The sequence below is a fragment of the Acipenser ruthenus genome, chromosome 48, assembly GCF_902713425.1.
Source record: "Acipenser ruthenus chromosome 48, fAciRut3.2 maternal haplotype, whole genome shotgun sequence".
NCBI classification, from domain to species: domain Eukaryota; kingdom Metazoa; phylum Chordata; class Actinopteri; order Acipenseriformes; family Acipenseridae; genus Acipenser; species Acipenser ruthenus.
In genome coordinates, this window is record NC_081236.1 from 917,408 (window position 1) to 935,590 (window position 18,183).

At 43.4% G+C, this 18,183-nt stretch overlaps 2 protein-coding genes across 2 annotated transcripts in view; one reads left to right on the forward strand and one right to left on the reverse strand.

Annotated features, from left to right (window-relative positions):
* Positions 1-3,026: 3,026 nt before the first annotated feature.
* Positions 3,027-13,775, reverse strand: LOC117962660 (sex hormone-binding globulin-like). The gene is made up of 8 exons (XM_059014482.1): positions 13,302-13,775; positions 10,087-10,208; positions 9,081-9,270; positions 8,471-8,644; positions 5,641-5,797; positions 4,822-4,964; positions 4,101-4,317; positions 3,027-3,581 (listed from the first exon to the last, which is right to left on the reverse strand). Exons 1-8 carry the CDS (start codon positions 13,395-13,397, stop codon positions 3,373-3,375), a joined length of 1,308 nt encoding a protein of 435 aa, XP_058870465.1. The 5' UTR covers positions 13,398-13,775; the 3' UTR covers positions 3,027-3,372.
* The window catches only part of LOC117404437 (solute carrier family 35 member G3-like), a 34,191-nt gene continuing 27,296 nt past the window's right edge, over positions 11,289-18,183 (forward strand). The window contains exon 1 of the mRNA XM_059014483.1: positions 11,289-11,319. The gene's annotated coding sequence lies outside the window, so the exon portion shown is untranslated. The remainder of the gene's footprint in view (positions 11,320-18,183) is intronic.

Below are 18,183 nucleotides of genomic sequence, written 5' to 3' on the forward strand. Positions count from 1 at the left end.
TTAGCTCTACCTTAGAGTCAAAATTGTGTGTAAACTAGAGAGCAACTGGAGCCAAAATGGCAGACTCTGGGATGCAGTTTCTTATCTACTTGGTGAACCTCCAGTATCTGTAGTGGAAGCGACTGCACTGTGATGCGAAAACAGCCAGGCTTGTAAACTATACTGTATAGAACCTAGAGCAGGTGGCATGTGGCTAAGGTTTCATTACTGACGATTTCCTCTTCTGTATAGCACTTTATAAACCCGTGCATTGACCACAGTATGTGGGCAGTCCTCCAGCGTGTGTCTGTGTGTGTTTGTGTGTGAGAGAAACACATTGTATACTCCAATATTGATGTATATGTGATATTAGGGCAGTGCTGATACTGGCACTTGCCTTCAGGAAGTATTTATATTCACAATCCATTCATTAATGCGTGGATTTCAAAACAAGGCACGTCGTCCTTCCCTCACCTTTACAATGACGTACCAACCAATAGCAATTAAATCACTGTTTTAAAAGCGGATTGGAAGTCCGAGGCGCTGATATTTTTACTGCCGTGAACTGACTGAGTTGTTTTCAGATGAGCGGGACATCTCTCTTCCAATCGGCTCTTAATTGACGTTGATTACTTCGTTGCAAAGGTGAGGGAAGGACAGCCGTTCTTACCGTTCCTATCTGGTGTTTCTCTGTGTTTTTCAATAGGGTCAGTGCGTTCAATGTGTCTGTTCTGCACCGGTCTACCATTAAGAATACAGGTTTATTTTTTCTAGTAAGCTTTTTCTTGTTTTAAAATTCTCAGCTGCACAATGTCGTGGACAGACAGATACTTAGGAGTGACCTGAAATTATTTTTTTAGGGGCAAGTTTTGGCTTAAGAGCCTTCTTCGTTGTAAACTTTTCAAAGGTAAATGTTTATTTAAAGGTGCATCTGTATTGAATTATTTATAAAACAAATGACAGCAAAAAAATGTTATATATATATATATATATATAATGTGCAATATATTTCAGATATAGTTATATATTTAACCCTGTACGATCATGCTCCATAAATCCCAGCTCTGCCTCTTTTCATTCATAAAAATAATTAAGGACAGCCCACACTCCTATATCTACCGTGATTGGTTAAGAGTTACAATGTAGATTGGGGCCGGGTATGGCTCAAGGCTAGCCACGCCCCTTTTTGTACATTCTTTGTTTTCTTGACCTGTTGGCCAATCAGGATAGACTAGGGGTTGGTCTTTCTCACTGTGGACACACCCCCAAGCATTTTTTTTTTTCTAACTGGTATTTACTGTCCTTTTTGACAACTCACATGGATTTTAATGTACAGCTCCAGGGAACCTACATGATCCCATTGCAGTCATGGATTAAAATCCATTTCTAGAGGGAAATTAAGTTAAAAACTTTAAGGTTTAAATCAGCAACAATATGTAATGGAATTAGTCTACTATAGCTTTTGAAAATCAGTCTGAATCCAGTTGGCTAATACTGTTTTTGAACCCTTATTAAATTTTATCACAGTAAATCTGCAGTTTTTCTGCTCAGTTTCCATGCAGTTTACCATGGTGTGAAACAGTGCCCCTAGTGGTCAGGATGGTGTAGGGCACATTCACGATTGATTTGATTTGATTAGCCTAGAGCAGGGGTGCCCTATTCCGGTCCTGGAGGGCCGGTGTCCTCCTGGCTTTTGTTCCAACTGCCCCCTAAATTACTTAATTGGACCAATCAAGCACTTATTAGAAGCTTAATTGGTCCAATTAAGCAATTTGGTGTACAGTTGGAACAAAAACCAGGAGGGACACCGGCCCTCCAGGACCGGAATTGGGCACCCCAGGCCTAGAGCATTTTACAGCACCGGGGAAGGGAATCCCCATGGCTTTACCGGGATAGCCCCTACAAATGATGCAATCAAGGGGGAGGCGTTCCCCAGTGCTGTAAAACTCTCTAATACAGCTCAGCTGTGGCACATCAGGGTAACAGACTGATCAAATTAACTCCTTTTTTCCTCATAACGTCAACCATAGAATCTGAGATGAAGTGTTTCTGAAGTTATGTATGAATTAAAGGGTACATAAGGACCTTTTTATTTGACTGTGTTTCATGTTCCCATGTGTTGCTGTTTTACGTAAGGTGTGTGTATTGTTTTAATTTTAATTTTTTTTTTTTTTTATTGTGACCAATTTTTAAATTGCATTCCCTGCCTCAAGGTGGCTTCCCACGTACCCGCATGGACCCATCAGAACTACATTTCCCATCATCCTCCTGCTCACATATGTATCTGAGATGGATTTACCAGTGAGCAGGAGGACGATGGGAAATGTAGTTCTTATGTACCCTTTAAATCCACTGACTAAATGATTTCATTTCTACGTTGAACATTGCTGAATAATAACGTGTTAAAACATGCAGCAGTATTTAAACAGAAATATATACAAGTATAGCTAGCCGAGTATCCGAGAGACTTTTTATTTCTAGCGTGGAACTGTAGAGTATAAATTCGGATTTGTTTAAACCACTCCCGTATCAGAAGATGATGTGACAGGTATTCATCACAATGTATGTTCAAAATAAAATATCGCCAGCATCAGTCTATTTTATCGTCCTGATTTCTTGTTTTTTTATGTATTTAGTGTGTTTTCAATGATCCCTGATTTACTCCCTAATTTAAAATGTCCAGTTAATCATTTCTTTGATCAAATTATTGTCAATCCCTACGGGAACCATTCCGTGAGTCTCTAATTACTCCACGCAAGCCGTCGACTTATTTATAATTGGAACGGCGTTGTCAGAGTCAGAGGAACTGGCGTTTCTCATCCTTCCTGGCCATTGTTTGGATTTTTGCTCGGAACACGAAAAACAGTCGGAAAGTTAAAATCCCGCCACACTGATATTCCCAGCGTCCTGTTTTGAGGAGTCCAGTCAGACGTGTTCCCTTAAATCACAGCCATGAAATTTTACCGCGGCTATGAAGCTCAACGCATAGAAAACGGAGCCGCTGTATCACCGCTGCGGGCAGGAAAATAAAAACACCAAGAAATTGATCATTTTTAGTCTTCAGTTTCTTTTTTATTGAGGCGTCATCAAAGCATCTGAAGGGGCTGCATCTGCAGAATTAATAACAGCGACATTTAGACGCGACTTCTGGGGTTAACAAAACTAGAGTAAGTTATCAAAACAGTATAGTTGAAGAGGGAATTAAAACAACAGGTCGACACAAGTTAAAAATGATCGGTTATTTTGGGTTCAATGTTGTGTCATTTTAAATCTGCCTTTGACCTGCTTTGGGCGTGACATTGAAATTATATTGGACAGAATCGATCAACTGATCATCAATAATAAAACCAATAATCTAGCGGTTGGGGAATTCAAAAATTGGCTTCCACTCCCCTAGATGGATGCTACATCTTCCCTGTTTTGTGGTTCTTGTAAAAGTTCCCCTTGGGAATGCTCCGTCCACTCCGGGCAGCTGTGGGACCAGATGGAGTCGTGTTTGTAATGCGCCGAGTCCAAATCCAGCTCCCGTCCTTGAACCCGGATCTTTCCCACACAGCCTTGGAAATATCCCTGCCCGGGAAAGCCAGTCCCCTCCAGCAATTCTGAAAGACAGGAGAGAGGTGTTTTCATTGGCGTATAATCCTGTATAAACTCAGTTTGGTGTGTATACACTGCTGTGCAAAAGTCTTAGACATTTTTGCATGATTCTACTTTTTCGCGACTCAATCGTGCATCGTTTATCTGACCCTTCCCTTATGGCCTTTATATTGAGATATATATATATATATATATATATATATATATACATTTTGCTTTTTTTTTGGCTGCTTCTCACTCCATGAAAGGGTTAAGACCCGACTTGACCAAGTTCTGAGATCAATCAGCTGTTAGGAACCGGACGAGCTCTGATGGGCTGAACGGCCTTCTCTCAGTTTTTTTCTGTTCTCCCCACAACTATAACCTAAAATAAGATTCAAAAGCATTGCTATACACCAGCATGGGAAGCTGTGACAGTAACACTGATAACAGATCACACTAAACCCTTTGATCTTTGACAGATTCAACTCTGTTCTTCCTCAACAGCATTCTCCAGTAGTTCTGACCCAGGGGAATGTACCAACCTGGGACTCCCCCGAAGGAGAGGGTGGTTCCTTCCTCCCAGGCCTGCTTCCAGGCAGCAAAGTCCCCCAGCTCCCCCCGCTCCTCAGAATGGTTGGTTCGGACCTCCACCCCGTGCGCTGAGACCCTGAGCAGCAGACTGGTCTCCAGACACGGGCGTACTGGTCTGTGACTCAAAACCAGTGAGACCTCCTTAACATCCAACTGGAGAGACTGGGACTGGAGAGAACGGGAGAGAGGGTATAGTTAGCACACTGTGGTCCCATTCTACCAATGGCATCCCATTGCAGCTGCCCTATACTTGTGCTACCATCGCCCCTCAGTATAATACAGAACCATTATTGGATTGCCATTGAAGATCATTGAGGGTATAGTTAGCACACTGTGGTCCCATTCTACCAATGGCATCCCATTGTATCAGCCCTATACTTGTGCTACCATCGCCCCTCAGTATAATACAGAACCATTATTGCATTGTCATTGAAGATCATTGAGGGTATAGTTAGCACACTGTGGTCCCATTCTACCAATGGCATCCCATTGCAGCTGCCCTATACTTGTGCTACCATCGCCCCTCAGTATAATACAGAACCCTTATTGCATTTCCATTGAAGATCATTTAGGGTATAGTTAGCACACTGTGGTCCCATTCTACCAATGGCAGCCTTATTCAACTGCACAGTTCGACCTTGGGAAAAGACAGATCTAAAATACTCTACGTGCCCCCTCTTTCTCGTGCATGGTCAGTGTGAGCAGAGGCTGGTGGTCCTTGGAGGTGATGACCAGTAGAGTCCCTTTCCATTCGTCCGGCCGAACGGTCATCTCGATGGTCAGCATCCAGTTCTCCGCGTCTCCAGGAGGAAAATCTGACGGGATACAAAACAATCAACAGTATATGAAGCAAAGAACAGACTAAGACATGGAACTGAATCGTCTGATAGACTTTAATGGAAACTGGATTTGTTTTTTTAAGACCTAGATTAGGACAGGGAGCGAGGAGGTAGTATTTGTGTTAACCTCTCGGTTATATTTTCATAACGTTAATACCAAGTTTCATCATGATTTAAGAAGTGGTTGTACAAATCCAGGGACCCTCCGATACCCCCAGAATCTAGGATGTTTCTTTTAGCCGTTCTGAATTTAGTGCTGGTGAGCGTTTAGCAGTAATGGATTGAGGATAACCAGCAGGGGGCGCAGGTTCTTTGGGTTTTCAGTCCAACTTAAGCTCTCAATTAACACCACTGGTCTAATTATTTGTTCAATTGGACATGTTTAATATCAAAGACTTTTACAGTCGATGATTTTTTTTAAATGCACGTGATTCAAGGTACGCTACCTGCGAAACAGTTTGAGGCCTGGAGAGAAGCGATAAACCTGTCCAGTTAATCAAATCATTAGACTGATTGAGTCACTGAGAGCTCAGGGGGGGAATGAAAGCCAGGAGACACTGCGTCCGTCCAGGAGCTGAGTTTGACGCCCCTGCTCTAAAGGCTGAGCTGTGGGGAGCTGTGGGGGAGTCTGGCTGTAGCTGCGTGTTCTCACCCTGGCTGTGGAAGGAGGCTAGCCCAGCCCCTGAGAAGTAGCTGCCCCGGGAGAGATGCTCGAAGCAGGGCTTGGAGGTGGAGAGGTCCTGTAGCCACGAGGAGTTCTGGTTCAGCCAGTTCCACCTGCGGATACAGCCGTCCATTGGGGAGAGCAGCTGGAGAGGAGGCAAGGGGCGGGCTGAGGAGCTCTGTGCTGTACACTGTCAGAGATAGACCCTCCCCTCACTCCCCTCCCCTCACTCCCTCCCCACCCCTCCCCTCACTCCCTCCCTCCCTCCTCACCCCTCACTCCTTCCTCACCCTCCCCCCCCCTTCCAACACCAGATCACAATGATGAAGCCCAAATATTGTTTCCTTTCGTACAAAAATGCAGATAAACAGAATTTTTCTAGGGTACTCCTTTAAAACTTTACTGCAGTAAATTTGCAAAATTATTTTGCAACCTCCCCCCCCCCCCCTCCACACACACACACACGTTTTTACCATAGTTACACTAAACATTTACCATAGTTTACCTTGAGTCACCATGTTTATGAATATGCTATACTTCAGCCTTTGTGCTTTACAATGCTTCCCTATGCTTTACCAGACCTCTCTGTGCTTTACAATGCTTCCCTATGCTTTACCAGACCTCTCTGTGCTTTACAATGCTTCCCTATGCTTTACCAGACCTCTCTGTGCTTTACAATGCTTCCCTGTGCTTTACCAGACCTCTCTGTGCTTTACAATGCTTCCCTGTGCTTTACCAGACCTCTCTGTGCTTTACAATGCTTCCCTGTGCTTTACCAGACCTCTCTGTGCTTTACAATGCTTCCCTATGCTTTACCAGACCTCTCTGTGCTTTACAATGCTTCCCTGTGCTTTACCAGACCTCTCTGTGCTTTACAATGCTTCCCTATGCTTTACCAGACCTCTCTGTGCTTTACAATGCTTCCCTATGCTTTACCACACCTCTCTGTGCTTTACAATGCTTCCCTATGCTTTACCAGACCTCTCTGTGCTTTACAATGCTTCCCTGTGCTTTACCAGACCTCTCTGTGCTTTACAATGCTTCCCTGTGCTTTACCAGACCTCTCTGTGCTTTACAATGCTTCCCTGTGCTTTACCAGACCTCTCTGTGCTTTACAATGCTTCCCTATGCTTTACCACACCTCTCTGTGCTTTACAATGCTTCCCTATGCTTTACCACACCTCTCTGTGCTTTACAATGCTTCCCTATGCTTTACCACACCTCTCTGTGCTTTACAATGCTTCCCTATGCTTTACCAGACCTCTCTGTGCTTTACAATGCTTCCCTATGCTTTACCACACCTCTCTGTGCTTTACAATGCTTCCCTATGCTTTACCACACCTCTCTGTGCTTTACAATGCTTCCCTGTGCTTTACCAGACCTCTCTGGGCTTTACAATGCTTCCCTATGCTTTACCAGACCTCTCTGTGCTTTACAATGCTTCCCTATGCTTTACCACACCTCTCTGGGCTTTACAATGCTTCCCTATGCTTTACCAGACCTCTCTGTGCTTTACAATGCTTCCCTGTGCTTTACCACACCTCTCTGTGCTTTACAATGCTTCCCTATGCTTTACCCTACCTGTCTGTGCTTTACAATGCTTCCCTATGCTTTACCAGACCTCTCTGTGCTTCACAATGCTTCCCTATGCTTTACCATACCTCTCTGTGCTTTACAATGCTTCCCTATGCTTTACCCTACCTGTCTGTGCTTTACAATGCTTCCCTATGCTTTACCAGACCTCTCTGTGCTTCACAATGCTTCCCTATGCTTTACCACACCTCTCTGTGCTGTACAATGCTTCCCTATGCTTTACCACACCTCTCTGTGCTTTACAATGCTTCCCTATGCTTTACCACACCTCTCTGTGCTTTACAATGCTTCCCTGTGCTTTACCAGACCTCTCTGTGCTTTACAATGCTTCCCTATGCTTTACCACACCTCTCTGTGCTTTACAATGCTTCCCTATGCTTTACCACACCTCTCTGTGCTTTACAATGCTTCCCTATGCTTTACCACACCTCTCTGTGCTTTACAATGCTTCCCTATGCTTTACCAGACCTCTCTGTGCTTTACAATGCTTCCCTATGCTTTACCACACCTCTCTGTGCTTTACAATGCTTCCCTATGCTTTACCACACCTCTCTGTGCTTTACAATGCTTCCCTGTGCTTTACCAGACCTCTCTGGGCTTTACAATGCTTCCCTATGCTTTACCAGACCTCTCTGTGCTTTACAATGCTTCCCTATGCTTTACCACACCTCTCTGGGCTTTACAATGCTTCCCTATGCTTTACCAGACCTCTCTGTGCTTTACAATGCTTCCCTGTGCTTTACCACACCTCTCTGTGCTTTACAATGCTTCCCTATGCTTTACCCTACCTGTCTGTGCTTTACAATGCTTCCCTATGCTTTACCAGACCTCTCTGTGCTTCACAATGCTTCCCTATGCTTTACCATACCTCTCTGTGCTTTACAATGCTTCCCTATGCTTTACCCTACCTGTCTGTGCTTTACAATGCTTCCCTATGCTTTACCAGACCTCTCTGTGCTTCACAATGCTTCCCTATGCTTTACCACACCTCTCTGTGCTGTACAATGCTTCCCTATGCTTTACCACACCTCTCTGTGCTTTACAATGCTTCCCTATGCTTTACCAGACCTCTCTGTGCTTTACAATGCTTCCCTATGCTTTACCAGACCTCTCTGTGCTTTACAATGCTTCCCTATGCTTCACCACGCCTCTGTGTGCAGACGCAGGCAGCTGTCCGTTCAGCACTGGCGGTCCTTGTTTGGAAGGGCTGGGGCTGGCTACTGACCTCTGTGAAGAGCTCCGAGGTGTTGATCAGCATCCCCCCCAGGGCCAGCCTCATGTGTCCCGTGAGAGGGGTCTGTGCATCCCGGGAATGGAGCCCCACGTTGAGAACCACCTTCCCATCCACTTCCAGCACCACAAACTGCCCCAGGAACTGCCCCGTGCTCTTCAGCAACAGCTGGGAGAGGGGACACACACACACACTCACACAGGGTCGGGAACTCACACACGCCCTGCTGCACCCAGTCCTGGGGTTCAGAGCTCCCCTCAATGAAGTCTGTTATTATTATTAATATTGAAATGATCAGGAGCCAGGAGTTTGAGCAGGGTTACAAACTCACACTAGCCCTGCTGCTGCTGCTGCTGCTGCACCCAGTCCTGGGGTTCAGAGCTCCCCTCAATGAAGTCTGTTATTATTATTAATATTGAAATGATTAGGAGCCAGGAGTTTGAGCAGGGTTACAAACTGACACTAGCCCTGCTGCTGCTGCTGCTGCTGCTGCACCCAGTCCTGGGGTTCAGAACTCCCCTCAATGAAGTATGTTATTGAAATGAAAGAAAGACAGCTAGACAGACAGACACACAGACACACAGACAGACAGACAGGCACGTACCCTATGCCACTGACCATCGTTCAGCAGCGGACCCCCGGACACAGTCACGCTGACTCCTGTTTTTCCAATGTGCATCTCGGGAATGCCGGAGCGCAGAGCCAGTATGAACCAGTCCGCTTTTTCCTGGACGTCTCCGTAAATGATCAGCCCCTCTGGATCAAAGGTGCGGAACTCGAAGGAGGACTCGACGCTGTGAGAGGGGGGACGGGGGAGGGGGGAGAAGAACACCGACCACCGTTGCTTTCACCGACCATTCGGAGCAAAGTTTGCATCCACAGGACTGACTGAATCAGACAGTTGTCAGGGAGATGTGAGTCATGTGATAGCTGGCCTGTAATGCGAGTTCTTGGTCGAATACATCACTGGACCTGATGAATGTCCGTACCAAGTTTCACACAGATTGGATCACTGCTACCGAAACCATTCAGCCAAATTTAAGTTCCTTAGACAAATACCGATAAAAGAAAACGGATGATAAAAACGTAGCAGCTTTTTTTTTTTACATGGCACGCCTGCCACCTGGTGGCTCAAAGCTGCACTTGCACCTTCCGTTACTGTGAAAAAGCAAACAGCTTCCGATGTTAAGCTAAGGTATTATTATTATTATTATTATTATTATTATTATTATTATTATTATTATTATTTATTTCTTAGCAGACGCCCTTATCCAGGGCGACTTACAATTGTTACAAGATATCACATTATTTTTTACATACAATTACCCATTTTACAGTTGGGTTTTTACTGGAGCAATCTAGGTAAAGTACCTTGCTCAAGGGTACAGCAGCAGTGTCCCCCACCTGGGATTGAACCCACGACCCTCCGGTCAAGAGTCCAAGGCGGAGCTGGCAGAGTTGAAAGGTCATACTATCTCGAATGAAGCGACTCGAGCTCAGCTCACAGTCAGGGTCGATTTAAACAATATTGGAGAACCATTTAACCGCCATTGAAAGCTCTCCCCTTCCTCAGGAATGCTTAAATGAATGCACTTGGTAAAGGACAGTACCTGGTGAGTTCAGAGACTTTGACCCGCAGTTCAGCTAAGGGCTTGGTTCCCTTCCATCTCTGCCCTAGATTGAGAAGCTGGGGTCCCTGCGCAGGCTGGTCCGCACGAACACAACCCTTTACCTGCACACAGAAACGGGATTTAAAACAGGGATTCCCCTCTTAAAGAATTATTAACGAGTCGTTTAGCAGACGCTTTTATCCAACTTCCAGAGACTATAGGGGGTGAACGATCGATGTATCCTGGGACACTATCACCCTTCATTTAAATGTGCTTTATTTTGCTCTTATCTGCCCCCTATTTTACTGCATTTAATCCTGTAATTCAGAATACTGTAATCTGCCAAGTGTTTAACCTGTAGTACTTTGTATTTAATCACATCCTGATGTAACTATCACTATTTAATCATATCCTGATGTAACTATCACTATTATCTGCTGTATTATTGAATTGTGGTTTGTCACACTTGTATTTTGCTTGAACAAAAGTTATTGTATTACTTGTATTGTAACACTTGAAATGTATTTGCTTACGATTGTAAGTCGCCCTGGATAATGGCGTCTGCTAAGAAATAAATAATAATAATAATAACTGCTGCTGCTGCTGCAGAGTCACTTCCAATAGGATGGAGCACAAGGAGCTAAAGTGACTTGCACACGGTCAATTAACCTCCGTATTAAAATAGATCACTCTAAATGCATATAATACACGATAAACATTTTTTTACAGCGCAATTCAGGTGGACATCAGTACTGGTAATATGCCTTTTAGAATAATGCACTTTAGAAACATCTTACTACGAATAAGCCACGTTACGATCTTCGTATTTAAACTATATTTATATGAACTCTGCGCTGCTATGAATTGGGTGTTCAAAATGGTTGAGCAGTATGAATTGAGCTGGGTGCAATTTATTTAAAAACCGAGTGCGATTTTTGAAAACGAAAACGTGACGCCGCCGTGCCGATAGGCGGCGCCAGAAACTCGACCGCGATGCCTCTCCCGCGAGCCGTCCAACGGCAACGCGTTTCGCCAAAACACAACAAACGAGGCCGCAGAGAGAGAGAGAGAGTTTTTTTTGAGGGGAAAAAATAAATAAATTGAGGGAGGAAAACAGGGGAGAAAGGAGAGAGATAGAGAGAGGGAGGGAGGGAGGAAGAGTCTAGGCTTGTTAAAGAAAAAGGAATTAGAGAAAAGACCCCCCCCCCCCCCCCCAACGGAAAACTAGGGAAGGTAAGGTGGCAGCCAGCCTGTATACTTTAGACAGCATCACTTCCAGAGAAGTACCAACGACTTTTGTTAGAAATGTGTAAGTAAATACATAAATAAATACAACCCTTAACCTAACGCTACGCCCCAAAACTGTTTGAAAATAAATAAATGTATTGTTTTTTTTAAATTATTCAGAACTTTTAGCTACAGCGCGCCATTTCAAATAATGCAGCACGCAAGTGTATTTCTGTACGCAAGCAGTCGATATGTTTAGTTTATTTATTTTTGTTTAACTCAAACACGTACTTTGTAATTTGTGAAATAAGACGGAAAGGTGTGAAATTGCAACATATATGTGTACTCACAGATGTTTACAGTTTAATTTGTGTACTTGTCTTGTCAGTTGTGTGGTTGTACGAGACCATTTAAATGCGTTTTTTTAAATCTTGTTGACCTATCTTTTTTGTTTGTTTTAACATACGGAGGCTGGTATTATGTTGGAAGATTTATTCAGTTGACAAAATGTTTTCAACCTTAGTTCTGCAATTATGTTCAGTTTACACTCAGTTATAATTCCTTGACTTTTTTTTCTTATGTTCACAAGTTCAGGCTTCTAAGTGCTTCACCAGAAAGAGACCTGATAGACCGTTTTGTTCACATTCCCACAAGCTTGCCACAGGGAGGTTTTGTAGATGACCTAAGATCCGTGTTATTTGGAAGGAAAATGTTTGGGATTACTTACTGTGTAATCAACTTTAAAATATGGGCATGGAGACTGGACTGCTCCCTCACCCCCCTAAGAGAAAGGGGGCTCCCTCCAGTCCAGGGCAGGCTTGAGGCACGGAGACTGAACTGCTCCCTCCCTCCCTCACCCCCCTAAGAGAAAGGGGGCTCCCTCCAGTCCAGGGCAGGCTTGAGGCACGGAGACTGAACTGCTCCCTCCCTCCCTCCCTGAGAGAAAGGGGGCTCCTTCCAGTCCAGGGCAGGCTTGAGGCATGGAGACTGAACTGCTCCCTCCCTCCCTCCCTGAGAGAAAGGGGGCTCCCTCCAGTCCAGGGCAGGCTTGAGGCACAGAGACTGAACTGCTCCCTCCCTCACCCCCCGAAGAGAAAGGGGGCTCCCTCCAGTCCAGGGCAGGCTTGAGGCACGGAGACTGAACTGCTCCCTCCCTCCCTCCCTGAGAGAAAGGGGGCTCCCTCCAGTCCAGGGCAGGCTTGAGGCACAGAGACTGAACTGCTCCCTCCCTCACCCCCCGAAGAGAAAGGGGGCTCCCTCCAGTCCAGGGCAGGCTTGAGGCACGGAGACTGAACTGCTCCCTCCCTCCCTCATCCCCCCTAAGAGAAAGGGGGCTCCCTCCATTCCAGGGCAGGCTTGAGGCACGGAGACTGAACTGCTCCCTCCCTCCCTCATCCCCCCTAAGAGAAAGGGGGCTCCCTCCATTCCAGGGCAGGCTTGAGGCACGGAGACTGAACTGCTCCCTCCCTCCCTCCCTCACCCCCCTAAGAGAAAGGGGGCTCCCTCCAGTCCAGGGCAGGCTTGAGGCATGGAGACTGAACTGCTCCCTCCCTCCCTCCCTCCCTCACCCTCCTTCCTCACCCCCCTAAGAGAAAGGGTGCTCCCTCCAGTCCTGGACAGGCTTGAGGCATGGAGACTGAACTGATCCCTCCCTCCCTCACCCCCCTAAGAGAAAGGGTGCTCCCTCCAGTCCAGAGCAGGCTTTTAAGCACAGAGACTGAACTGCTCTGTTTTGCTGACCAATACTATTTTGTGCAAATTTAGCAGTTTGTCATGAAGACTTTGCAGATTTCTATAAACCTGATGAAATCACACACACACACACACACACACACACACACACAAAACAGCTTGCATGTAACAATTTTTTTTTTCTGTGTTTTTTTTTTTTAAGAACGGTGTTATTTTTAGACAAGGTTTATCATGGAAGCTTACCAGTAAATATTTTAGCAATACAGTACTTGATTCAAATAAGGGTCATACTGTACCTTTGCACTGTGGATCTCTCCACGGTCTTGTAACAAACCTGTGCTGCTTGTAGCCAGGAAGACCGCCAGCCACGATAAAGCCCCAATTCCTTGCATGTTACGAGCTGCTTGTTTTAGTTTTTTTTTCTCCCTTCTTGCCTGAATGCCTTTCTTGAATCAAAAAGAATGCATTTATATTTTCTCTTTGTTTGCTTAAAAAAGAAAAAAAAAATATCTGTTGGTTTTGAATCGATTCCCAGGGACAGAGGAGAAAGGAAATGAGGACATTAACCCAACTGGACCTGGGATTGTACTTTCAACGTATTATTTATTTATTTTTCACTCCTAGCACTTCAAGCTCAGGAAGAAAAACTGTTTTGTTTTGTTTTTTCCCCCATATGATGTTTTTGTTATGCGAACGTAAAGCATTGGGCTTATAAATTCAGTCTGCACCATTTGGCGCACGAGCCCTTCAGGATTCGGCATTTTGGCGCTCTGTAGTTTCTTTGATTTACATGGTGTTAAATAAAAGATCTAAGTTATGTTCGTACTTTTTTTTTTTTTTTTTTTTTTTTTTTTTAATGATGTCTCAATCTTAAAATTCTAGGTGATGCAAGACTTTTGGCCAGAGCTGTACATTAATAAATGTACGAATTAAAAAATTTAAAAACAGTCTGTTGGCGTGATCCTTATCAGCAGGGGGAGTCGGCGAGACCCATTTTGTGTGTGTTCTGCTTGTGTTGTCTGCTTTCAGGGCTAAAAGCTCCCACTCTCTCTCTCGTGTCGCTTTCTGTCTCTGTCTCTCTCTCTCTCTCTCGTGTCTCTTTCTCTGTCTCTCTCTCTCTCGTTCTCTTGTGTCGGTGCCTCACCCTGTCTCTCACTTCTCTGTGTCTGCGTCTCTGTCTCTTTCTCTTCTCTCTTTCTGTGTCTGCATCTCTCTCTCTCTCTCACTCTCTATCTCTCTATCTCTCTCACGTGGGTAAGAAAAGAATGGCAGTGTAAATAAGAAGCCCAGGCAGGCAGCCAAACTCTGACTCTATAGAGTGAAAGGGTTTTTTTTTTTTTCTTCTCAAAGTCCAACGTCCGTCGAAAACGGTGGGATTCATTTTTAGCTTTTGTTAGTGTTCAAAAAAAAAAAAACATACATACATACATACATACATACATCGATAAATACATCAATAAAAACAGCTGTACAAGTTTTTGATTTTTTTTTTTTTTTTATCCCCAGAACAATGTTTTATTGTGTTTTATTTGAAAGCCTAATAATGCCGGTCCAACAAAAGAGAGAAGAGTGCACATGAATAAGTAAAAACATTATACACTTTTTGCTATTTCAATCTTTTTTTTTTATCTTAACAATCACAGATTGATCAAGAGCAACAGGACTGCAGCCCCCTCTCTATAGCGAACTAAGTCTGGTCATTAATTCTAAGCAAGCTTGCTCTACTGGTTTTTGTTTTCTGATTTTTAAAACTTCTAAGAACACTTACCGACATTGTAGTAGCATATACCATTCTAATAACATCATCAGTATTACACTTCAGTATAAAATAACGTACTGCGACAGAGAGATACGACAGGAGTTTGGGGGTGCTTTTTTTTTTTTGGTTTTTGTTTGTTTTTATTTATTTATTTATTTTTTTGGAACAACAGTTTTGCAAGACAAACACTGTAAAGGAACTATGATAAACACAAGACGGTTAGCAGAGGAACAGACGCTAGTGGTCAGAATCGCGACGGACTCACCCAGCACCTCACCTGTACCTGCATGGTGGATCTTCTAGTGCAGTGGTTTCCCAACCCCTGTGTTTTCATTGCAACTGAGTTCTCAATTGCTTAATTAGAGCTTTTTATAATTGTTTTCATCTTTTAAATAGTTTGTGAGCTTTTTTTTTTCTTCAAAAGAGCTGAAAAGGTGTAATTAAGCCAATGATCAGTTCAATGAAGTGTCTAGTTAAGTAATTGAGAAGTCAGTTGGAACCAGCAGACACAGGGGGGTCCCCCCAGGACCGGGGTTGGGGGAACCACTGCTCTAGTGGACAGAGAGAGTAGTGTGGGGTCCACTCAGTGGACATTCCACCCCCCCCCCCCCCCCCCCGCAGCATGCATCCAATAGAACCGTGGTTCTCAAACTTTTTGTCACGCAAAAAGTCTATACCGGAAGCCATAATACTAATACAGTAGTATTTCATGTTAGATTTCAAAATGTCACATTTTTTAATTTTTGTATTAGTTTTTTTTTTTTTTTTTTCCTTAAGTATATGGGGGGGGGGGGTGAACTACAACACGGCGGTGTGCAATTCAATATGCTAACGTAACATTATTCAGCAGGTTTCATTCAACTTTTTAAAGCAAAATTGGTTCATTCTATATAGAGGGTGATACAAAACTTTTGGCCAGAGCTGTACATATGCAGTATATAAATGCACGTACACAATACAGTGCGCTGTTTTCATCCTCCATCCTCACCCCACCCTGACACCTTCTCAGATACTTTTTGGCTAGTGGGGAGGAAAAACAGTGTGACACCGTGTTTCCTGGAACAGATAATGATCAGAACCACATAAAGTGCTGCATGTCGCAGGTAGGAAGTGCTATTATTAATTATTAATGAATTAGTCATTTAGCAGACGCTTTTATCACAGCTGCTGCTGCTGCAGAGTCACTTCCAATAGGACCTCGTTTGTTTGACGTCTCGTCTGAAGGACGGAGCACAAGGAGGTTCAGTGACTTGCTCAGGGTCACACACACACAGGGAGTCAGTGGCTGCTGCAGAGTCACTTCCAATAGGACCTTGTTTGTTTTACTTCTCGTCCGAAGGACGGAGCACAAGGAGGTTAAGTGACTTGCTCAGGGGATTCGAACTGGGAACCACTGGACCAGCAAGCCTGCCTATATCTGCTACCCTCACAGCTACTGTGAACCTTTTTACTGAGGATCAGTCTGTGTATCCGCTGCCCAACCTGCTCTGAGCTGCTCCTACCCTCCCTCAGCTAGGGTTGAAAATCTCAAACGGATACTTTATATAGCTGATTGTAATTCAATATGTTAACATAACAATATTCAGCAGGTTTCATTCGACTTTATGAAGCAAAATTAATTCATTTTATAGGGGGGTGATGCAAAACCATTTCTTAAAGTCTTAGCCATTTAGCACCCCTGTCAACGTGGGTCTCAAATGTGGAGCTTTGAAAGAAACACGCTGTACAGCTTTTATAAAAGTCGAAGGCTGGTCCGACTTTTAAGTTCAAAAGAAAGTTCTCAGTTGCTATGCCTTATTCTCAGGAGATGTGTGACACTTGCACTTCCTGGGTAATTTCACCTACGCAGCAGTGTCTTCTGCGTCATGCTACTGGCTGCAAAGCATGTCAGTCAACAGGGGGAAGCAGCTGGTTGGTTAATGACAGGAAAAAAAGGGGTGGGGACAATTTCACTGTCCAGGTGACCAAGCAAGTGCAACCCTAACTGAAAGCAGGGCATGCAAACAGAGATTTCTTTAACCTAGTGTAGTACCAGATAGCTTGTTTTTTTTTAAAAAAAAAGTTTCGTATAACATGAGTTTCTTTCAAAACTAGATATTTGAGACCTGTATTGGAATTAGTTTGCTGGCTAGAATCACTTCACTTTATTATACCAGTATGTGTGATCTGTACAATACTGAAAAAAAAAAAAAAACTCTAAGCTGATTGTGAGGAAGTGAGGCGGGGAAGAATATTAGCGTTGCACGGGAATTACTGCATGGTGCTTCAGCGCACTGTGCGACGTTAATATGCTTCCCCGTCCAGAATATTTTGACAATGTAGATGATAGAAAGAAAACCAGGGCAGGGTAAGGCCGGTCTGTTTTCTTACATAGCTTTGGCCTGTAATTCCGAGAGCTTAAAAGGTAATTTCCAGGATCTGAATTCAAAGACAAGCGTAGTGCAGGTTGTAAATATAACTCTTTAGTAACACATATCTGAGTAACGCTGGGCAGCGGAAACAGAGATCTGGAATGCGGCCTGCGTGGCTGATGTACATTAGAGAGCCCAACGGAAAAGGGAATTCATGTTACTGTAAAAGTCTGAATATTGGCAGCTGTCAAGATTTACTGGTACATGTCGACATTTACCAAGTAAAGTGGTAAATAATCACAATAACGCTTTACTGTGGACATTTACCGGTAAATCCCAAGAATAGCCAAGTGCCTTTCCCAATAAGCAATCTATTCACTTGGTAAATGTTGACATTTAGCAGTGAAGCATAAGATTTGCCAGATAATGACTTTTACCATAACATATATATATATATATATATATATATATATATATATATATATATATATATATAACATATAATATGTCATACTAATACTTAAAAAAAAGTTTTAAAACTTGTTATATATATATATATATATATATATATATATATATAACAAAAACAATATATATATATAAACATAAAATAAAGTTTTAAAATAAAAAAAAACTATTAGTAAGTACAGTATTGACACATACAAGAATGAAATCAAAACATTAATTCAACAAACTATTTTTTGGGGCCCGATTTTGAAGCAAGTGCAAAAGAGATTTATATAAAATAAAATAAAAAAAACATTTTTAATGATAAAACTCTTAACAAGAACAGTTGTTCTTGTTTTTCTTCTTGTTGTTGTGGCTGTTTTATTTTTATACGGGTTAACAGAAAATTCCTTCCTGGGTTCAAAACAGAATCCCCCTGGAGTAAACACAAAGATAAACGAATAGGTTTCAAACAAAAGCAAATAATATTAAATTAAGTTACATCTGTGAGACAGGCCGCCCCTGTAACCCTGGTAGTGCTTCTGTGCAGGAGTACACAGTCTTTTTTTGATCGTTTTTTTGATCCTGGGTAATACCAGAAAATCTACAGCTGTGGCCAAA